Source organism: Lepidochelys kempii, chromosome 7 (assembly GCF_965140265.1).
Source record: "Lepidochelys kempii isolate rLepKem1 chromosome 7, rLepKem1.hap2, whole genome shotgun sequence".
In the NCBI taxonomy this organism is placed as follows: Eukaryota; Metazoa; Chordata; order Testudines; family Cheloniidae; genus Lepidochelys; species Lepidochelys kempii.
Window position 1 is genome coordinate 126,296,239 of NC_133262.1, and position 23,778 is coordinate 126,320,016.

The 23,778-nt window shown below is 50.8% G+C and overlaps 1 protein-coding gene across 5 annotated transcripts in view; it reads right to left on the reverse strand.

Annotated features, from left to right (window-relative positions):
• DNMBP (dynamin binding protein) overlaps positions 1-23,778 on the reverse strand; it is a 90,712-nt gene that overhangs the window by 50,702 nt on the left and 16,232 nt on the right. For 3 of the 5 annotated variants that reach the window (XM_073354681.1, XM_073354682.1, XM_073354679.1), the window contains exons 2-4: positions 8,551-8,705; positions 4,697-4,819; positions 2,287-4,254 (exon numbers count right to left, since the gene is read on the reverse strand). In XM_073354681.1, the coding sequence (XP_073210782.1) occupies positions 2,287-4,254; positions 4,697-4,819; positions 8,551-8,695 (2,236 nt within the window). In that variant the 5' untranslated portion in view covers positions 8,696-8,705. Of the gene's footprint in view, positions 1-2,286; positions 4,255-4,696; positions 4,820-8,550; positions 8,706-11,716; positions 11,741-23,778 lie in introns of those variants that run through there. The other 2 variants (XM_073354680.1, XM_073354684.1) reach the window with 2 other exon arrangements.

Sequence of the window (23,778 nt, forward strand, 5' to 3'; positions counted from 1 at the left end):
CATACTGCTGACACCACCACCTTTGGGAGTGGTTTCCAGAAGCCCGGAGGGACACAACGCAGCCAAATACCCAGAGAGAGGAGGAGCACGACAGCTGCACATCAGCACCGTGTGGGACCGGCTGGGAAGGAATGAACAAGGCCCACGCAGCGCAGTTCTGTTGCCCAGGCAGGACAGGTAGGCCGGTCAACAGTACTTCAGGAGCAATACTGCCAAGGCGGACAATAGGTTGAGTAGCAGCTGCTTCGGCATATCATGTGTGTCCACTGTCAGGAGGTCATCGGTCCTCAGTGTGGCCAGCATGGCTCTGGTTCCATGGCCTGGCCTAGACCCAGCTGGGAGGGATATAGGGCTTCAGCAGAGGCAGGAGCTGTTGGAATCAGTTCCCTGCCACCACCTTGACAGTTGTGCCAGGATGGGGTGGTCAGTGCTGGGGCAGGTGTTTGTAAGGACATTGGCAAGAAGGGCTAGAATCCAAGGACCACGGGCCAGGGCACCTGCCAGAGGATTTCGGTAATTTCTGTGATCAGAAGGGCCAGGTGTTCCCTTGCTGACCTTGAGCACCTGGGAGAGGCCTGGGTCCAGGCTGCAGGGGCTCCCTTCTATGCCTCCCTCTGCAGGACAGACCCAGTTCTGACATGGCAGGTGCTGGTCATGGGTCCAGACAGGCTCTTCCAGGTTCATTTGAGCTTGAGCAATGTCCCTCATCAGGAGGGGGCTAACACTGTACTTCTGGAGAAGGATCTTCCAGTCTCAGTCACTGCCATGGCACAGGTTCAACCAGATCCCTCCCCTCTCCAGGGCAGTGGGGCTCTCACCTCGTCCTTGGGGAAACAGTGCCCTGGCCAGATGCATCCCCCAACAGGGAATATTCCCTCGGGTTCAGCATCACACCAAATCATCTCTCCCTCTCCAGTGCTTTGCAGTCTGTTATCCTCTCTCCCCCAACTGAGTTACATGGATTTATTTGCTTTGAATCAAGGCCCCATGTGCTCTGAACCAGACAAACCTAAATTCTGCAACTAGAACCCTGCATTCTGCAGCCCGGCAACAGGAGGTTTGTGGCAGCTTCGTTTAAAAGATAGAATAGAGATCTGTAATTAATTTAGTAAAGAATGCAGACCCCCCCCAGCAGCAGCTCTCGTGCTATTTGTTCTGATAGTGGATCCAAACTAACGTATGCTGGGCCCATGGTTTGTGCTGCTAAGAGAGCTGGATTGTAGAAACACTAATGGGGGTGATGGGGCACCTGGAAGGAAAGAGAGGTGCTGTGTGGGAGTACCACACGGGTCAGATGTTTCTGTTAAAATGGTCAGTAGTGAAACAATGTTGATATTTAACTCACCATCTTTATGTTTCAGAGACAACACTCCACTGAGAGAAATTGGGAAGGTCTCCCCTCTTAGAGCAACTGTTACAGGTTCTTTGCAAACTCAGGCAGATATCATTGCACCAGTTACTCTCAGGTCACATGTTTAAGCTTTTCTTGACCATCGTAAGCATCGGAGAGTTATTTTTTCCAATGGAAGCTGAAATTCTGGACTCCACAGAATGGCAGGTGCATGGGACCCTGCTTTAGTCTTTCCCACTAACTCAGCTCAGCTTCACTGTTCTTCTCTACATACTCTGATTTGTCTGGCACGGAGAGGTCCAGAGCGGAACACAACTTCCCATGGCTCTGGAGCTCCATCTCAGGCAGGAGTCCTTCAGCAAGCCTAGTGCCAGAGCTGGCCAAAAGCTGCCACCTCTCTCTCCACAGGCACTGTCTGATCTGCTGTTTCCAGGGAGAGATCACCAGCCTCTAAGGCAACTCTGGGCCTGCTGCTTCCCCCACAGCAGACAAGGGGACAGAGGGTGGGATACAGGGACCATATTATTCCTGAGAGAGGGGGCACGGCAGGGTAGCACCAGCAACAGCCCTGACTGGTGATGGGGACGGGCAATGGAGGGGGAGAAGGACAGGAGGGAAACAGGGATGAGGAGTGTGAAGGGGGAGCAGTACAAGGGGAGGAGTGGACAGTGGAGAAGGTGAGTCTGAGGGACACAGGGAAGGATGACCGAAGGGGGTGTCAAAAGAGGGGGAGGAGATGGGGGAACAGGGAGGGGGCATTGGGAGAACTTAATTAATGAAAATTAGTATAAGAACAACTCTGACAAAAATAGACAAACTTCAGAACTCAGAAGGAAAGAGAAGGAACCAGTTGCCACAGCGGCCAGGACCCCTGTGACACAGAGAAAGGGCCAGTACCTCCCACACCCTGATTTCCAGGGCTGCTGCAGTCTCACCTCTCAGCTCCTGCAACTCTGCGTTGAGGCTTTTGATGTTGGAGTCACAGAAATCCAGGTTCTCCAGGGTCTCTGATCTCACCAGCTCATCCTGCTGCTGCTCTAGCATCGAGTTCAGCTCAGCTCGAGTCTTGCCATAAGCCTCCAGGTCTTGTTCCACCTCCCGGATCCTTGTCAGCAGAAAGGGGCACTGACGTGCAGCTGCCCCAGCTGAATCCCCCTGGCCCGCCTCTGCCTGTGGCTCCTGCCTGGGCTGGCTCCTGTGCTGAAGCTGTGGAGAGGCCATGTTCCTCCTCTGCCTACTTGGAGGAGGGAGAGGGGCTGGCCGGGAGGGCCGCACTGAGAAGGAGGGAGAAACGGCTCGGGCTGGGGCATTGGGGCGGGGAGGTGGAGGCCTTAGGCCTTTCCTCCTCTCTGGCAGCCTCCAATGGGGGGCACACTCTGGGGAGCCACACACAATGTCCTTCTCTGAACTGTAGTCCAGGATGGAGAAGTGGCGGGAGACCTTCTTGTCTGACTCAGCTCCAGAGCTAGTCACGCTCTTCTCAAATTGTGCCAGCTGCTCTGTCAGCTTGGAGTCGAGGTCAGTGCAGCTGTCTCCATGCAGCATGGGCGAGGGCCGGTCTGTTCGGGCACCAGGCCATGTATCCAGGCCCTCATGGGCACCACTGAAGCTGGAAGAACGGGATTTAGATTTCTGCCTTTGATCTTCCACCCAGCTGGCCAGGTCCTGGAAAAGGGTGCTCCTCCGACCTTCTCCGGGCTCTGCTGCAGCCCAGCTACTGGGAGGAGGGAAGACTTGGCTCCTGCTACTGTGCAGGGGGGAGCATGGTGCCCATGGGGGCACACTGGGACTCTCTCCCTCCCTCTCTGGTGAAGCAGGGATGTCCAAGGGCCGTTGCAAGGCCCCAGGGCTCTGGCTGGGCTCCAATTCAACTGCTTGGCAACGGGGTCTGCTCTTTGGCTGGGGAGGGAGCTGCGGGGTAGGGAAAATGCCATTGATAGCCTTTGCAGAGTCAATGGGGAGGGAGCCCACTGTGTCCTTGGGAAGGGGTCCCTGGAGCTCTGTGCTGGGAGGGTGCCCTTCCAAGGATGCAGACTTGCACTGTCCAACCCCAACATCAGAAGGATCCTCTGACCTCACTGGTGTTTGGGACAAAGTTGTACTGGACTTCCCTTCAACATGGTGTGAGCCCCAGGCACTCACGTCTTCCCCTTCTTCCCCTTGCAGGGGAAGGGCCCCAACGCAGGCACTTGCTGGGTCCTGATGGATGGCCATTCCACAGCTGCCCTCTTCCTGCAACATCCCAGTGCCCCTCTTTTCCCTGCAGGGAGCAGAGCCCTCCAACCTCACAAACCGGTGAGGAAAAATGCCACGTCTCCCCCTCAGCAAGCCCTCCAACCAGCCATCTTCCAGTGCCCCCACAATCTGGATTCTGTCTCCCACATCAAAATCCAGCTCCTGGGGCTCCAGCGCTTGGAACTGATAGAGTGCAATGCCATACGTGCCCAGTGGCTTCTCACTCCCTTCCTGCCCGCCCTCCTCCTGGGGGGGCATGTCTGCAACGCCATTAACACTGTAATGCTCGTAGGGCCCCAGCTCCTCTGGGCCACCTGTCACTCTCAAGGGACCCAGCAGCTCCACGAAACCCTCTGGGAAAATCCCGCTTCGACCTCCCAGTTCCCCTGTGAACCAGCCAGGCTCAGGGATATCGACAATGGTGATCACATCCCCTTCCCTAAAGTCCAGCTCCTCCTCCAGCTGAGCAGAGAGGCTCATCAAGGCTCGGGCTTGGCCCAGTGAGTCAGCAGGCACCTTCAGGACAGTGCTCTGAGAGAGCCGGCGGCCCCAGGGCGAGAGGCAAAGCTCCCGCACGCATGAGGATGGGAAGAAGCCCCTGGAGCCCCAGCAGCTTCTACCCTGGAGCCAACTGGAGGCTGGGGAGCCACTCAGGATCACCATGTCTCCTGGGGGGAGAATGAGAAACACAGGGTCAAGGACTCACCCCGATGGCAATTTCTGAGTCCTTCCCCACTCCCCTTCCAGGCCTGGTCACCTCCTTCGCCAGCCCAGCCATGCAGAGTGCAGTGGTGGGGCACCTGCGGCACATGTATATGGTACTGGCCCAGCCCCACAGAGACACCAGGGTTGGGGGGCCACCCCAGTGCAGCACATGTGTATTGGGGGGCAGGGGCAGGACATGCAGAACTCAGGACACAGGGTACAAAGTTGGCCTGAGCCCCGCAGGTGCACAGGGGCAGGAGCACAAAGCAGCCTATGGACCTAGAATCCACAGCTGTTAGGAAACCCCTTCTCAGCTGCTCTAGGTTCCCTCTGTTTCCCAAGGCACATGAGTGACAGGACAGGGGAGCGGGAGGGCAGGAGCCAAAGGGAGGGAGCAGAGGTTACCTCTCTGCAGTGACAGGCTCCCTGGCTCCTGGGACGTGAAGTCATTGGTGCAGACAAACAGCTTCTCCCCCTGCTTCAAACTGGGAATATCCACTGCCTCCACAAAACTGCTGGGAAATTGCCCTAGAACGAGAAGCAGTTGTCAGCACATGGTCACCCCTTTCTCAGGGGCCCAGACTGTGTCCCCCATTCCCAACTCCTCTAAGATCCACCCCGCCCCCATCACCACCCAGCCTCCCCCGGGATCTACCTCGCCTCCGGCCCCACCATCACTCAGACTCTTCCCTCCTCTGTGTGGGAAAGAGTCCCACCCCTCCCCAGGATCCCCTCTGGCTGGCCCCATGGACCACAGGAATGACCATGGGTTTGGAAGTCAGGCGCTCTTGAGGATTTCTGAAAATGTTGTTCTTTATTAGTTTTTAAAGAAAAATACAGTACCCTCCACCCTGCATGCCCAACAGACCAACCAATACCCCAGGGCAATGAGCAGCCCATCTGAATTACTGTGATCTCACTGGTTTCAGAGTAACAGCCGTGTTAGCCTGTATTCGCAAAAAGAAAAGGAGGACTTGTGGCACCTTAGAGACTAACCAATTTATTTGAGCATGAGCTTTCGTGAGCTACAGCTCACTTCATCGGATGCGTACTGTGATCTCACTGTCACCAACACCCAGACAGGGAAAGCAAACATATAACCTTTAGCCTCCATCTTCTGTCTTATGACAGGGAAGCCCCATGTCAGGATCAGGATGCACTGGTTATAAAAAGAGGCCCCAATCCTGCAATCGGACCTGCCCCCTGGGGTGCTGCACACACAGATCAGATGGCAAGACTCAGGCTGGAAGCTACAAAGCGCTATGGTCATGAAAAACGCGTCACGGACAGTGAAATCTGGTCGTTCGTGTGCTTTCACCCGATACCGTACAGATTTCATGGGGTAGGCCAGCGTTTCTCAAACTGGGGATCCTGACCCAAACGGGGGTTGCAGGGGGTTGCCAGGTTATTTTAGGGGATCAAGGGATTGCCACCCTTACTTCTGTGCTGCCTTCAGTGCCCCGCCCGCAGCAGCACAGAAGCATGGCAACACCACACCATGTCACCCTCACGCTGCGCTGCTGCCTTCAGAGCTGGGCAGCCAGGAAGCGGCGGCTGCTGACCGAGGCCCAGCTCTGCAGGCAGCAGCGCAGAATACGATACCCGGCCACCCTGACTTCTGCGCTGCTGCTGGTGGCGGCCCTGCCCTCAGAGCTGGGTTCCCGACCAGCAGCTGCCACTCTCCAGCTGCCCGGCTCCGAGGCAGCGCAGAAGAAAGGGTGGCAATACTGCAACCCCCTCACAACTCCTTTTTGGGTCAGAACCCCCACAATTACAACACCGTGAAATTTCAGATTTAAACAGCTGAAATTATGAAATTTACAATTTTAAAAACCCTATGAACAAGCAATTGACCAAAGTGGCCCGTGAATTTGGTAGGGCCCTACATATATTGGACCGATAGTTTGCAATTCCGTAGGACAGGTTCGCAGCATCTCCCCAGTGTTGAGCCAGGTACTCAGATACTACGGTGAGATATGGCTCAGATAGCGACAGGCTGATTACCATGATGAGGGAAACTGCCCTGTGCAGATGTTCTGGTAACCAGTAAAGTAGGGCTTACATATTTTTTTCTGGAAGAATCACAGGGATAATGAGCTGGATGCTCTCTTGACGCCCTGACATGGTTCTTCCCAATTCAGTGTAATTCAGTGTGTCACTATCCTTAATCTGCAGTGCCAGTGGCCTAATATGCACCCGAGTTCTAGTCCAGGCTCTGCTGCTGACTTCCTAGACCAAGTCTGTTCCCTGCTCTCTGCCTGGGTCTCCCTCCCCATTGATGGAAATAATAATCCTGCTGTGTCTTACACCAAATTGTGAGGCTTCATTAATTAATTTCCATACCGTGTTAAGTATTATTATGGGTAGGTTGCAGCCTCTCCATTCTAAAGGTCTATTTTAGGCCCCCTATAACTTTTGGTTTGGAAAATTAGTTTGAAAATAGCCAGATATCCTCAGAGAGAAAGCAGGAAATTCAAATGGTTTTTCAGTTACAAGTCATTAAGAATTAGCCTGATTGACTTTTGTCTGTTTCTTCATCTTTGAGCTCGCAGGACACACCTGGTTACTGCCCCTTCACACTCTCCACAGCCATATCTCCTTAAGAATGCGGGCCCAGGGGAAAAAATATTGTGATTAAGTAGCTGTGGTGACTTTCCTTGTAGCTGGTTTGGGGCCAGTGATGTCAGTAGAAGCAGGAGCAGGCTGACTGTGTGTGCATGCATGTGCACACATATTGCCCTCTGTTGGCCACCTGAGGCCTAGAGAGAAGAAAAGGGCTCTTCTGAAGATTCGAGTTAATGTCGACCTTTGTTTTTTAGCCCAAGTGGCAGAGGTCTGCATGTTTGGAGCTACAGGACCAGGACTCTGGGTCTCTGCTCTGTTACAAAGGAGGCGAAGTAGCCTCTCCGAAGGCTGCAATCCCAGTCCTATTCTAAGGTTGTTTTGAGCCCACTTTGTAACTAGACGAGAACAATCATCACATTTTGAGGTGATCTGGTTCCCATCTGACTGAGAGCTTGAATGCTCTCTCAATATTGTTATTACACCGAGAAAGAGCCGTTGAGATTACAAAAGTTTAAAATGGCCCTTTATGGGAATTTTGGAGCTTCCAATTTTTCTTTATGTCTTTTCAGGAGCCCAATGAAATCACATTCTATCCTGATCCAGACAGGTCCGGATACTGGCCCGTGGGAGAGGGAGTTTTCAGGAGCAGAAATAGGTGGATGTTGAAGAGACTGTCATGGAGAGGCAGAAGGGCCCAGCGGGCAGGGCACTGGACCAGAGCTCTGGAGACTCGGGGTCTGTTTCTAGTTCTGCCACTGACCCACAGGTCACTTCCCCTCTCTGTGCCTTTGTTTCCCTCCCACCCTTTCATGGCCTCGTCCAGTAGGCCTGTAAGGGCAGGGACTGTCTTCTCTCACTATGTGTTGTACAGCACCTAGCTCCCACCTGCTGAGGATTTATCTGCACTCAGCGCTACTGAAAAACAAACAAGAACAAGGACTGTTTAAGACTCAACATGAAGCTGACGGGAAAACATTTTGAGCATCAGATACAGCCCAAGTGAGAGAAGACTCCAGGATCTGGTCAAACAGCTCTGGCCCCCGCATTCGCCATCAGAATGGCCCTTGGCCGAGGGGGAATGCACCCAGATGGGGTAACTGACCTACCCAAAGTTACCTAGGACAGTGGGTCTCAACTGTTTTTCACCTGCGGACTCCCAAAAATTTTGAATGGAGGCGTGGACCCCTTTGGAAATCTATGGTCTTTACCTACAGTTGAATTCTGTTCAGTTTTCAGTCTGGCTTTCATGGACCCCTTCAGACCAGCAGTCCCCAAATGTTTTTGTCCATGTCCCCCCTTACCTGTTCCGCACCCTCCCCAGAACCACGATCAGGAGCTGGGGCCAGGAGCAGGGCTGTGGCTGTGGCCAGGAGCCCGGAAGCAGGCCTGGGGTCGGGAATTGCAGCCAGAAGTGGGCCCATGGTTGGGGCCAGGAGCCAGGGACCACAGCTGGACTTGCAGCTGTGGCTGGGAGGAGAGCGGGGCTGGGTGGTGCGCCCTTCCCTTTCCCCATTGGGGCTGGCCTGGGCCCTGCCGCTCCCCCCACAAAATGTTCCTCCGTGCCCCCTAGGAGGTGTTCCCCATAGTTTGGGGACCACAGCCTTAGACATAGTCCACAGACCACAGGGTGAGAACCACTGACCCTAGGAAACCTCCATCTCTGTGGATCCTGCTCAGCACCTTTTAGCTCTTACCTCTGATCCCCTCCTTCTTCCCAAGGAGCCAGAACTCGTCCACCACCCGCAGCACCTCTATGATGTCCCCCACAAACAGGGGCAGCTCTTCAGAGACGCTGGGGCAGAAATCAAAGACAGCTCGCACCACGGATCCAGCCTCCATTGCTCAGGATCTGCAGGACAGGACACAGACAGACTCAGTCCCTCAGGCTGAAATACATGGCAATGAGCACAGAGTCACCAGAGAGACAGACAGAGCAATGAGGGTGGTGTAAACCCTCCCCGAGGAAAACGGGCTAATGACCGCATAGGGGTCCCCATGCCTGCACTCACTCATCCCACAGGGATCAGAGCTCACTGCAAGGGGGAGCTGAAACCCTGCAGCAAGGATGGCTCGCAGTGCTTTAGCTGTCCTGTCCCGTATCTCTGGACCCTGGTGCCAGAGAGCGCACTTGGGCTGAACTCAGGGGGAGATAATGGGGAAGAAGCAGCGAGAGATGCTGGAAATTAATTCCCGTCAGAAAGGAAATAAGAGGCGGGAGAGGAAGCTCACCGCTTCCCTGACACACCGGACTGGGCACGCTGCCTGCGGGACCTGCAGGCAGATAAACAGTAGCAGCAACATGGCGTTGCCTCTGACAGTCATACAGAAGAGGTACAGGGCGCCGCAACACCCACCCACCCACTGCAGAGCCATGGGGGGGGGTCATTGCAACACCCACCCGCGCAGTGCCAGAGCCACGGGGGAGAGGAAGGTCGCTGCAACACCCACCTGTGTGCACTGCCAGAGCAAGGGGGGGGGGGGGTCACTGCAACACCCGCCCGCACACTGCCAGAGCCACGGGGGAGAGGAAGGTCACTGCAACACCCACCTGTGTGCACTGCCAGAGCAAGGGGGGGTGTCACTGCAACACCCGCCCGCACACTGCCAGAGCCACGGGGGAGAGGAAGGTCACTGCAACACCCACCTGTGTGCACTGCCAGAGCAAGGGGGGGGTCACTGCAACACCCGCCCGCACACTGCCAGAGCCACGGGGGAGAGGAAGGTCACTGCAACACCCACCTGTGTGCACTGCCAGAGCAAGGGGGGGGGTCACTGCAACACCCGCCCGCACACTGCCAGAGCCACGGGGCACCACCAACCCCCTATCAGAGTTACAGAGGGGGGCAGAGGGCACTGCCACTCATTTCCCCAGTAAGAGCTGTGGGCATGGATTTCCCTCCCCATTCCAGTCCACCCAATCACTCTCCCCACTCACAATACCTTCAAGGAACCAACAGGAAAATGTCGCCCTGTCGTTCCCCCTGTGTGCCCTTCGTGGCCTGGCCTGGCATAGTCCCCTGACACGTACTATACACTGTGATCTCTGGGCAGAGGTGGCTGAGACTGGGTCCTGTACAGAGTGGAACACGCCAGTAACGATGAAAGCTCCCACGGCCTGTAGCGTCAGTTATTCTCCATGCGGCTCCACAGTGCCCCTTGTAGGAAGGGTGCCAGCACAAAACAGTCTGAGATAGCCCCCAAACTGCCTGCTCCCAGCGGCTGGGGTTGGCACCGGGGAGGGAGCAGCGAGACCCCAGCTTGCGTTCTGGAGACTGGTGCTGAAACGGCCACATACACAATGCAAACATGGGCCAGGCCCCGAGCCCTCCTTGCAGAAACATGCCTGGGAACACACCCAGCGAGGTGGGCACATGCACACACTGCACCAGTTCCCCTTGCTTGCAACGGGCCGCACAACTCAGGGGTGCTGCTGGAAATGACTCTGCAAGCTGAGACCCCCCCGTCTGACTCAGCTCCATTTTGCATCCAACAGGTCTTCTCTAAAGGCATCTGTAACGCGCCCAAGCCCAAGGGATGAACCTGCAGCTTGAGCAGAGCATTCCTCTCATCCCAACCTACGGCCGTTGAGCCCTCAGGAGAGGAACTGGAAGGGATCCTCTGACTTGGGGACCAGAAAGGACCTCTCAGTGACTATGCCTCAGAGAGCAGTGGGGCCGAGATCAGCCTCGGCTCCCCACATTGCCCCAGGTCTGCAACTCAGAGAGCAGTGGGCCACGGACCAGCCAGCAGCTCCCTCACACCACACCGGGGCTGCACCTCAGAGAGCAACAGGGCCCCAACCCCGAGCCAGCAGCTTCCCCCACCGCCCCAAGGCTGCACCTCAGAGAGCAGCTGGGCCCGGATCAGCCAGCAGTTCCCCACACATACCCTAGGGTTGCACCTCAGAGAGCAGGAGGGCCCAGACCAGCCAGAGGCTCCCCCCAGAGCCCCAGGTCTGCACCTCAGAGAGCAGCGGGGCTTGGACCAGCCAGCAGCTACCCCCAGCCCCGGGTCTGTACCTCAGAAAACAGCGGGCCCAGACGAGCCAGAGGCTCCCCCAACCGCCCCAGGTCTGCAGCAGTGCCTTTGGATGCAGAGGAGAACCCAGCCATGGCAACACTTTCTGCTGACGGGGCTGCTTTATTTATCAAGTGCAAATTACCTCACAGGAACAATGCAGAGTTTGTGTTCTGCCAGAACACTGCCTTGGCATGTCTCTCCTCATCCCAGGCTCTCCCATACAGCCAGCACACAGGAAAAGACACGCACCACCCAGCAAAGGGCCTCGGCAGCTCTCACAGCTGGCAGGGGCCGCACAGAACGGGGACAGGTTCATAGACACACCGAGCCAGAATGCAGGAAACCTGAGCACTGGAGAGTTCTCGGTCTCTCCCTTCAAAGAGAATTTTCAAAAAAGGAGCCTGCTTAGTGCGTCCAAAAGGCCAAGTGTGCCCAGGAGACACGCCCAACACGTGGCCCCGAGGAGCACAAACCCTAATGTGCATCCGAACGAGAATCAAACTACGTGGGTGGGCTGCAGGGGAAACCCAAGAGTGAGAGCGGGCAGGAAATTAAACAGATGCTTCCAGGAACGTCATACAGCAGCATCGACAACAACAGAGAGTAACGCCAGCCTCTGTCTAGAGGGCAGTAAGAGCATACAGGGTGACTACAGTTTCCAGCATGCATCATCCTGCTTTCTCCCATGCTGCTCCTCAAACAGAGGACAAGCTCCCTGCAGACATCCACAAAGCCACATCGCGTCCTCCAAATTGCCTCTTAACATTCAGCTCTGCCACAGCGCCTGCATAACACTCAACAATGAGCAAGTGTGCTGTGATGGCTCCTTATCACACTAACCAGAATCAGTCACCTTTGATGGCTTGTCTGGCTGTTGTACCGACCTGCCGTCTCATCTTATCCTTCCCATATACACTCTTTGGGGCAGAGGCTCTCTCTTCATTATATGTTTGTACAGCGCTCACAGCACAGTGGAACAAGGTCTAGTAGGCACGCTTCAATACAAATAATATACAACACATAAAATGGAAGGCAATTTTGTACCAGAAAGAAATCAGGGGACCTGAGGGAATGCAGGGACATGTACCAGACACAAGTTCGGGGCTGCAGGGACAGACTGATGCAGAACGAACAACAAAGCTATGTGCTACTCATCTAAATCCTGATTGGGGGAGGGAGGAGAGACATGATAACTATCTGTAAGCATGAAGGAGGATGAAGAATTATTTAGGGTGGTTCATGATGGGATAACTGGAGCCCGTTTAAATAGAAGAATGTGTAAATGTGTTCAACAGATGTGTCACATGGATGCAGCTAAAGGGTATTACTAAGGACATGATTCTGTCATGGAGGTAATGGATTCCGTGACGTCTTCCGGGGCAGGGCTGGAGCAGCAGTCAGCCCCGGGGCTGCTGAAGCAGCGGCCAAAGCGCTGAAGTGGTTGGGTCAGCCCTCCTGGGGCTGGAGCAGCTGCAGGAGGTCAACCCCTTGCAGCGCTCTGACTGTTAGTCTCCTCCCACCCCAGGGTATTTTTAGTGAAAGTCAGGGACAGGCCATGGGCTTCCATGAATGTGTGTTTATTGCCTGTGACCTCTCCCTGACTTTTAGTAAAAATACCTGTGACAGAATCTTTACCTTAAAGCGGGGGGACCAAACTATAGCCCGCGGGCTGGATCCAGCCTGTCAGGGCTTTCAATCCTGAACATCCACTGAATGCATCTCCACTGAATGCATCCGATGAAGTGAGCTGTAGCTCATGAAAGCCCTTATGCTCAAATAAATTGGTTAGTCTCTAAGGTGCCACAAGTACTCCTTTTCTTTTTGCGAATACAGACTAACAGGGCTGTTACTCTGAAACCTTCCAAACTCAATTACTTAGGAGACAAGAGGTCTTTGTTAAGGATTCAACACCCCCATCCCTTCAACTAAGGGCTAAGAAGGTTCCCAAGGCACATCTCTGGGTCATCCAAAGCATCCTGCAACATAGGTTGTGGAAGTCTGGATTTGTCATTACTAGGAGTGGCAAGTCAAATAATTTGACCAATCAAATAATGTCAATTGACGACCTATTACTTGACCAGGGTCAAATACCGTCAAATATTCCAGCAAGAATGTCCTGATGTTGGCGGCAGCCTACTTGTTTGATTGCATGATGGTGCCACCCCTTTTTTAGGGCTTCACTTCACTTTGTTTTGCATTTTTCTGAGTTAAAATAACTCAGGCTGTGTCTGCACCAGCACTTTTGTCAGTAAAACTTATGACGCTCATGGGTGTGAAAAAACACCCCAGAGCGACCTAAGTTACGCCGTCAGAAGGGCCAGTGTGGACAGTGCTATGTCAGCAGGAGACGCTCTGTGCTGACAGGAGAGAGTTCTCCTGTCGATGTAATTAAATCACTCCCAACGAGCAGCGGGAGCGATGTCAGTGGGAAAAGCTCTCCTGACAGCACAGCACTTATATTCGTGTAACTTATGTCGCTCAGAGGGCTGTTTTTTCTTTTCCTCTTTGGCCTCTCTCTTTTTTGTTACTGTTGTTACTGTTCCAATAAATTAATCTTTAAAATATTTGACTGTTTTTGACATTATTTGACCAATATTTGACTGGTCAACTGACCACTAATTTTTGGACTAGTCAAATGCCCAACCCTCATTTACTAAAATTTCTGTATCAGAGGAAAAAATGTAACCTCTACAACATTCCAGGCCCCTGCATTCACCATAAAGCAGCTAAAAAGGGGCACTAACCAAATCGTCCTTTCCTTTGCAGGTGGCCTTTAAAATTGAGCTAGAAAGCAATGGGAAAAATACTGAAGAGAACAGTCCCTCTATAGCCTACAGGAAGGGGACGGGACCAGAGATGTCCCAACAGGATAGTGCTTTTGTACCTCATGTGACCACACTGCTCCCACAGCTCTATAACACATTTATCAAACATTTCTGTACTAACATGTAGCAAAGTAAAAAGTCAGTGAGACAAACTCACAGCAAATGTGATACAATGTATAGCAATATAATCCACAAAGAGAACGGAACAGCACCATAAAAATACGAACCAATGCAGAACACCGGACATTCTGAATACTGAAAGACAATACATTTAAAACTGGTAGAAGGAAATATTTTTCTACAACTTATAATTAGCCGGTGAAACTCCTTGCCACAAGATACCAACCACTGAGGTCAGGATCTTAGTGAGAGTCAGAAAAAGATGAGACATTTATAACGAGAATATGAATGTACACGGGTACATTAGAAAGGCTAAAATTAGAAGAGGGTATACTAAACTTTCCTGCTTCAGAACATAAGCCAGCCAGTTAAAAGATGGGCACTAGAGAGAAACTTCCCCCATGGGCATATGATTCCATAACAGGCCCGTATGGGGTTTCTTGCACTTTCCTCTGAAGCAGCTGGCGCTGGTTGTGGTCAGAAGCTATGACAGGAAGTATCTGGAGTGCACTGGGCTGGAGGTTATAGGTTCCGTTCCTGCAACATACAAGAGGTCAGGCTAGGTCCAGTGTTTCTCAATCTTTTTGATACCAGTGACCGGCTTGCTGCCTTCCTAACCTGTGTCAGGGAGATCTCCGGGACCGGCGCCAGTCCACAGACCGGTCATTGAGAAACACTGGACTAGATGATCTAGTGGTCCCTTCTGGCCTTAAATTCTCTGACTCTAGTTCCTGGCTCTGCCACCAACTCTCTGTCAGGCTTTGGGTAGGTCCCTTCCACTCGCTGTGCCTCAGGTCCCCATCTGTAAAATGCAGATAACAACTCCTCTCCCTACCTCAGCAGGGGGAAGAGGCACAGATGTGAGCCATATAAATGCCCAGATAGATGGACCACTGCTCTGATACAGTATGGCAATTCCTCTGTTGCTATGTATCAAACAATGTCAGTAATAATAGAACACAGTATCCATGTGTGATGGGGTGTACCCTGGAGAGGAAGGGGTTTGGGAACTGTGTTTCAATGCACCTGCAAAGCTTGGATTGGCTGAGGAGCTCAGTGGCAGGCAGACAGTGCAGGTGAGCTGACCTACACTCTGAACTCCTGGGAAGAAATTCCACAGGAGCTCTTGCTGTCTGAGGCCTGGCAATAGCAGAACAACAGAAAACGCAGCAATGGCTGAAGTGTTAAATGTCTTTTTTGTTTCAGCTTTCACCAAAAAGGTCAGCAGAGACTGGATGACTAACACAGTGAACATCAGTGCCAATGGGGCAGGATCGGAGTCTAAAATAGGGAAAGAACAAGTTAAGAATTGCTTAGACAGGTTAGATGTCTTCAAGTCAGCAGGGCCTGATGAAACGCATCCTACAATATTTAAGGAACCGGCTGAAGAGATCTCTCAGCCATTGGTGATTATCTCAGAGAAATTCATGGAGGACAGGAGAGATCTCAGAGGTCTGGAAAAGGGAAAACATAGTGCCTATCTGTAAAAGGGGGAGTAAGGACAACCCAGGGAATTACGATCCAGTTAGCTCAACTTCAGTACACGGAAAGATAATGGAGCAAATAATCAAACAATCAATTTGTAAGGACCTAGAAGTCTTGTGGATGGGGGGACGCAACAGATGTGATATATCTCGACTTTAGTAGGGCTTTTGATACGGTCTCAAATGATCTTCTCATAAGCAAACTGGGTAAATATAGCATAGAAGAACTTCCTATAAGGTGGGTGCACAAGTGGTTGGAAAAACACACTCAGAGAGTAACTAGTTATCAACAGGTTTCAGAGTAGCAGCTGTGTTAGTCTGTATTCGCAAAAAGAAAAGGAGTAGTTGTGGCACCTTAGAGACTAACCAATCTATTTGAGCATAAGCTTTCGTGAGCTACAGCTCACTTCATCAGATGCATTCAGTGTAAAATACAAACTGTAACGAGAGTGATCACTTAAGGTGTGTTATTACCAGCAGGAGAGCGGGGGGGGAGGAGGGGGGGCGCAACGACGACCTTTTGTAGTGATAATCAAGGTGGGCCATTTCCAGCAGTTGACAAGAACATCTGAGGAACAGTGGGGGGTGGAGAGGGAAAATAAACATGGGGAAATAGTTTTACTTTGTGTAATGACCCATCCACTCCCAGACTCTATTCAAGCCTAAGTTAATTGTACCTAGTTTGCATATTGGTTGAGGGGCTGTCTGTAGGCAAGGACTGGCCTGTCTCCCAAGATCTGTGAGAGTGATGGGTCGTCCTTCAGGATAGGTTGTAGATCCTTGATGATGCGTTGGAGAGGTTTTAGTCGGGGGCTGAAGGTGATGGCTAGAGGCGTTCTGTTATTTTCTTTGTTGGGCCTGTCCTGTAGTAGGTGACTTCTGGCTACTCTTCTGGCTCTGTCAATCTGTTTCTTCACTTCACCAGGTGGGTATTGTAGTTGTAAGAATGCTTGATAGAGATTTTGTAGGTGTTTGTCTCTGTCTGAGGGGTTGGAGCAGTTGTATCATAGAGCTTGGCTGTAGACAATGGATCATGTGGTGTGGTCTGGGTGAAAGCTGGAGGCATGTAGGTAGGAATAGCTATCAGTAGGTTTCCAGTATAGGGTGATGGTTATGTGACCATCGCTTATTAGCGCCATAGTGTCCAGGAAGTGGATCTCTTGTGTGGACTGGTCCAGGCTGAGGTTGATGATGGGATGGAAATTGTTGAAATCATGGTGGAATTCCTCAAGGGCTTCTTTTCCATGGGTCCAGATGATGAAGATGTCATAAATATAGTGCTAAGTAGAGTAGGGGCATTAGGGGACAAGAGCTGAGGAAGCGTTGTTCTAAGTCAGCCATAAAAATGTTGGCATCCTGTAGGGCCATGCGGGTACCCATAGCAGTGCCGCTGATTTGAAGGTATATATTGTCCACCAATGTGAAACAGTTATGGGTGAGGACAAAGTCACAAAGTTCAGCCATCAGGTTTGCTGTGACATTATCGGGGATACTGTTCCTGACGGCCTGTAGTCCATCTTTGTGGTGAAATGTTATCAATAGTTCACAGTCAAGCTAGAAGAGAATATCAAGTGGGGTCCGGCAAGGATCTATCCTCAGGCCGGTTCTATTCAATATCTTCATAAATATTTTGTATAATGGAATAGAGAGTACACTTATATAGTTTGTGGACAATACCAAGCTGGGAGGGGTTACAAGTACTTTGGAGGACAGAATTAGAATTACAAATACAAAATGGGAAATGACTGCCTAGGAAGGAGTACTGCAGAAAAGGATCTGGGAGTTATAGCAGATTGCAAACTGAATATGATTCAACAATGTAAGAAACCAGCATTCTGGGATGTACTATCAGGAGTGTAGTACACTAGATACCACAAGTAATTTTTTTGCTCTGCTCAGCACTGATAAGGTTTCACCTGGAGCAGTGCGCCCAGTGCTGAGCGCCACACCTCAGGAAAGATGTGGACAAATTGAAAAAAGTCCGGAGGGGAGAATAAAAATTATTACAGTTCTAGGAATCATGTCCTACAAGGAAAAATTGAAAAAACAGCGTTTGTTTAGTTTGGAGAAGAGAAGACTGAATGGGGAACATGGTAAGTGTCTCCAAGAATATACAATGTCCATACAACGAGGAGTGTGATAAATTATTCTCCTTAACCACTGAGGATAGGAGAAAAAGTAATGGGACTTAATTTGCAGTAAGGGAGATTTAGGTTGAACATTTGAAAAAACTTCCTGTCAGGGTAGTTAAGCACTGGAACAAATTACCTAGGGAGGTTGTGGAATCTCTGTCATTGGAAGCTTTTAAGAACAGGTTAGACAAGCACCTGTCACTAATGGTCTCTAGATAATATTGATCCAGGGGACTGGATCATGAGATCTACTGAGGTTCCTTCCAGTCCCACATTTCTATGATAGTGACCTGACCAAGCCTACAAAGAAGGGACCTGTGACTCTTTGAAGGTCAGAGACTTGATTTGTGTGTTTAGATATTTATTTTACCCTGTGGAAAGAGAGGGGAGTGGTAGGAAGTGATCCAAGAAGGCAGCCACATAGCCACCTAGGGTGCAGGACTCAGCTGGGCTCTGGATTGGAGCTTAGTGTAGAGGATGGTCCGGGCTCCCCTACCAACCCCTCAAGAGGGATAACTATGGAAGTTTATCCCTTGGGGGAACCTAGATGGGGAAAGACTATGAAGATACAAGGGTCCAGGACCATGAGACCCCCAACCCAAGGGGGAAGCCCTGAATACCTTGCTTAATCCTAAAGACCTCCCCATTACTGGACTCTGCTACCCCAAAAGGAGTGGACTTGAAAATGTGACCTGTCTGGAGGGCTGAGTCACTGAAAGGACAGACCACCACGCGGCAGAGCTGTGCTATGAAAGGGGAATGCCTGGAAGAAAGTCAACTTGCACTCCTCTGCTCAACCTCCAAGTGGCACTGGGGGCGAGTGTTGCTCTGCACATCATGTCTGATCCACTAACATGTATTTATCCAAACAAGATCTTTAAAGAGAGCACCCACAATTGAAGGAAGCATGAAACAACTGCCAAAGCTGCCAATAAAATCCCAGCCATCTCATGTCTCTCTCAGCTGTGTGAGGAAAGAGGGGTGTTCTCACCCAGCTGCTAAGGAACCCAAAAAAATGGTTAAAGTAACAGCTCCTTGGGAAGAGCAAGGCCAGAATTTCAGGGGAATGGTAAAATGTGACAAACTAATAATGTGAGAAGTCTAAGGGAGCTGGGGGGAAGTCCATATTTTCAATTAAGTGACAATTTGGTCTCACCACAGTTCAAACTCTCATCTGCTAACAATTTTCTTTTGGGTTACAGGAGCCATTGAATGGGGGAGTTGTGAGCCCAAAAACTGCTCCCAGGATTTCTGGAGAATCTGAGCAAAGATTGTGCACATCACTAGGCAGCACCAAGCCCTTCCTGCTCTTATTCCCATTTACATCAGATATCTCACTGGGGCTTCCAGAAGTAATGCTATTTCTTTGCACACAAAGGTTTGCAGCATTGCAAACTACACCCTTGCAAGCACCATGAAACTTCAGGTCTCAGCATTTGAGAAAAGCTGTCCCTTTTCTGGAATGCGCTGGGACTCTTCCCTGAACACAGGAGTGTGTGTTGTGTCTTTCTCTGTGGGCTCAGTCAATGTGCTAATCTGTTTGAAGGGAGCAAACCAACCTGTGAAGTTTACTTGTTCCCGGGGTGAAAGTAACTTAAAGGACTTAGGGTTCTACCGGAAGAGGCGGGGCCTTTACATCCCCAGGGCCTTTAAATCAAGATTTAAAGGGCCCGGGGCTGGGACTATGGTAGCAGCAGCTGGGAGCCCCAGGCCCTTTAAATCACCCTGGAGCTGCCAGCTGCAGAAGCGGCTGGGAGCCCCAGGGCTCAGAGGCAATTTAAAGGGCCCGGGGCTCCAGCTGCCACTACCGCAGCGGAGCCCCAGGCCCTTTGAATAACCATCAGAGCCCCAGGGACTCCCGGCTGCCTCTGCTACCCCGGGGCCCCACGCTCTGGCGGAGCTTTAAAGGGCCCAGGGCTCTGCTGCAGTAGTGGCAGCTGGGAGCCCCTGGCTCTTTAAATCACTGCTGGAGCCCCCGGCTGCCACTACCCTGGGGCTCCAGCAGCAGGGCTCGGCTGTCGATTTAAAGGGCTCCGGAGGGTAGCAGCAGTGGGAGCCCCGGGCCCTTTAAATCACCACCCAAGCCCCCTGCTGGAGCCCCGGGGTAGCAGTGGCAGCTGGGGGGCTCGGACAGCGATTTAAAGGGCCCAGGGCTCTGGCCGCCGTTACTGCCCTGGGACCTTTAAATAGCCACCGGAGCCCTGACACCAGCTACCCCAGGGCTCCGGCAGGCTCCAGGGACAATTTAAAGGACACGCGGCAGTAGCTGCGGCAGGAGCCACCCAGGCCGCTTCCCCAGGGCTCTGGCAGCAGGGCTCTGGCGACAATTTAAAGGGCTTGGGGCTCCAGCCACTGCTGGGATCCCCAGGCCCTTTAAATTGCCACCTGGGGAAGCCGATCTGCCCTGCTGTGACGCACAGGCTCTTGCCAGTAGGCCGCACCGGAGCAACCCGGCTTACTTTCACCTCTGTTTCTTCCATAACAAGACTCAGATGTATTATTAATTTTTCCAGGACCTTGGCCTTGTCTCGCCCCAGGAGTGCCTGCTTGCTGACCACCTGCTGCAAACTCACATCTAGAAGAACTGGACCTCAAGAGGTCATCTAGTACAGTCCCCTGCACTCAAGGCAGGACTAAGTATTATCTAGACCATCCCTGACAGGTGTTTGTCTAACCTGCTCTTAAATATCCCCAATGATGGAGATTCCACCACCTCCCTAGGCAATTTATTCCAGTGCTTAACCACCTTGACAGTTAGGAATTTTTTCCTAATGTCCAACCTAAATCGTCCTTGCTGCAATTTAAGGAGGTTAACAAGAACAATTTTTCTCCCTCCTCCTTATAACCTTTTATGTACTTGAAAACTGTTACCATGTCCCCCCTCAGTGTTCTCCTCTCCAGACTAAACAAACCCATTTTTTTCAATCTTCCCTCATAGGTCATGTTTTCTAGACCTTTAATAATTTTTGTTGCTCTTCTCTGGACTTTCTCCAATCTGTCCACATCTTTCCTAAAACATGGCGCCCAGAACTGGACACAATACTCAAACTGAGGCCTAATCAGCACGGTGTAGAGGAGAAGAATTACTTTTTGTGTCTTGCTTACAAGACTCCGGCTAATACATCTCAAAATGATGCTTGCTTTTTTTGCAACAGCATTATACTGTTGACTCATATTTAGCTTGTGATCCACTATGACCCCCAGATCTCTTTCCGCAGTACTCCTTCCTAGGCAGTTATTTCCCATTTTGTGTGTGTGCAACTGATTGTTCCTTCCTAAGTGGAATACTTGGCATTTGTCCTTATTGAATTTCATCCTATTTACCTCAGACCATTTCTCCAGTTTGTCCAGATCATTTTGAATTTTAATCATATCCTCCAATGCACTTGCAACCCCTCCCAGCTTGGTATCATCCACAAGCTTTATAAATGTACTCTCTATGCCATTATCTAAATCACTGATGAAGATACTGAACAGAACCAGACCCAGAACCAATCCCTGCGGGACCCCACTAGTTATGCCCTTCCAGCATCACTGTGAACCACTGATAACTACTCTCTGGGAACGATTTTCCAACCAGTCATGCACACACCTTATAGTAGCTCCATCTAGGTTGCATTTTCGTAGTTTGTTTATGAGAAGGTCATGCGAGACAGTATCAGAAGCTTTACTAAAGTCAAGGTATACCACATCTACTGCTTCCCCCCATCCACAGGGCTTGTTACCCTGTCAAAGAAAGCTATCAGGTTAGTTTGACGTGATTTGTTCTTGACAAATCCATGCTCACTATTATTTATCACCTTATTATCTTCTAGACATTTCCAAATTGATTGCTTAATTATTTGCTCCATTATCTTTCCGGGTACAAAAGTTAAGCTGACTGGTCTGTAATTCCCCGGTTTGCCTTATTTCCCCTTTTATAGATGGGCACTATATTTGCCCTTTTCCAGTCTTCTGGAACCTCTCCCATCTTCCATGACTTTTCAAAGATAATTGCTAAGGGCTCAGATATCTCCTCAGTCAGCTCCTTGAGTATTCTAGGATGCATTTCATCAGGCCCTAGTGATTTAAAGACATCTAACTTATCTCAGTAATTTTTGACTTGTTCTTTCCCTATTTTAGACTCTGATCCTACCTCATTTTCACTGGCACTCATTATTTTAGACATCCAATTGCCACCAACCTTCTTGGTCAAAACCAAAACAAATAAGTCATTAAACACCTCTGCCATTTCCACATTTCCTGTTATTGTCTTTCCTCCCTCGTTGAGTAACAGGCCTCCTCTGTCCTTGGTCTTCCTCTTGCTTCTAATGTATTTGTAGAATGTTTTCTTGTTTCCTTTTATGTCCCTAGCTAGTTTGATCTTGTTTTGTGCCTTGGCTTTTCTAATTTTGTCCCTACATACTTGTGTTATTTGTTTATATTCATCCTTTGTAATTTGACCAAGTTTCCACTTTTTGTAAGACTCTTTTTTGAGTTTTAGACCATTCAAGATCTCCTGGTTAAGCCAGGGTGGTCTCTTGCCATACTTCCTGTCTTTCCTACACAGTGGGATAGTTTGCTCTTGTGTCCTTTATAATGTCTCTTTGGAAAACTGCCAACTGTGCTCACTTGTTTTTCCCCTTAGTCTTGATTCCCATGGGATTTTACCTACCAAGTCCCTGAGTTTGCTAAAGTCTGCCTTCTTGAAATCCATTGTCTTTATTGTGCTGTTCTCCCTCCTACCATTTCCACTTAGCCAGTCAGTCCCCAGTCCGTAGCAGGGCATGGGATTCTTTCGTCCTAAGTGCAGGGCTCTGCACTTGTCCTTGTTGAACCTCATCAGATTTCTTTTGGCCCAATCCTCCAATTTATCTAGGTCACTCTGGACCCTATCCCTACCCTCCAGCATATCTACCTCTCCCCCCAGCTTAGTGTCATCCGCGAACTTGGTGAGAGTGCAATCCATCCCATCATCCAGATCATTAATGAAGATGTTACAGAATCTAAACCTCTGGATTTAAAGGTGAAAACAAAACTCCCCCAAGCTTCCGCCCAAGAGCCTCCTCTTTGTGCCCGACACAGCAGCCCGAAAAGCAAATTCTAGGGAGAGCTGCACTCCGCCTGATATCTGCAATGAGTCACTATCCCTGACTTCTGGCCAAGCACTATTTCCCTCTCACCTCAGAACTGGGTAATCCCTTCAAGGCAGTGCAGGAGAGGAAGGGAAGGCCCAGGACTGAACAAACATGAAGACTTCACCCTAGCAGAGGTCAGGGCTGAAACAGAGCACAGAATTCCTGACTCAGCTCAGCAGCAGCAAGATACCCCTCCCAGGCAGGCTTGGGGCCCCCTGTACGAATATGAGGAGAAAGCTAGGCAATTACCTGACCCTGTCAAGGCACTCCTCACCCCCACTCCCGGAACCGGAGCAGGTGACACATGTCAATACCTAACTGCATCTCAGTTCCTAGATTAGCTACTTCCCCAGAGCCCTACTGAAGAAATCCCAGCTCCATGCTGCAGCACGCTGAGGAATCTGCAGCCTGGCAGAGCCAGACCGGTATCCTACAACAAATCCGTCTGTCCTTTCAGCGAGACCAGCCAGTGCAGGATAAGAAAGTAGAGACTTGAAGCAAAGCACAGCAGCTTTTAACCTGGTTACAATGTTGTTTGGTGCCATCTGTCCAGACTGGACCAAACCAGGTTATACAGCGGAAAGGGGTAGTGGAGACTTTGTCACGTTTCTGCCGCACAGCGACTCATAGATTTCAGATCCATTTCCCACATCCCTCAGCCTCTCTCTTTGCATCTGAAATGAGGCCAGACAAGAAATTTTCATTAATGGATTCACCATTTTTGGGGAAAGGCAAGGGAGAAGATGAGTGTTAGACCCTTACTCAAAGAAGCCACCACTCAGAGGGAGGGTGACCTGAAAGAGGATGATGAAATGAGTTTGTGCCCTTTTTAGCCTCTTTAGGATGGATGTAGATAAAATTAATGGAGTTTTTTGTACATTGGAAATATGGATTTTGTTTACCCTGTTTTTGCTGGAAGACTAACACACTCACAGACACATGGGGCCCCAGTACTTAAGAGACAAGGCAGCTATGTAAAGGGATCACTGGAGGTTGATAGGGTATTAGAGCCCCTGCAATATGAATTACAGTTGCAAGAGCATTTCTAATTCTAATTGCTTGACTTTTCATTTAGATTTTGGATGGAGTCCATTGGGAAGCAGCATGGTCCAGTGGATGGGGCACTGGAATGAGAGTCAAGAGAATTGGCTTCTATTTCTAGCTCTGCTATGTGATCTGGGACATTTCCAATCCTTCTGTCAGCGTTGTCTATTGAGACTGTCA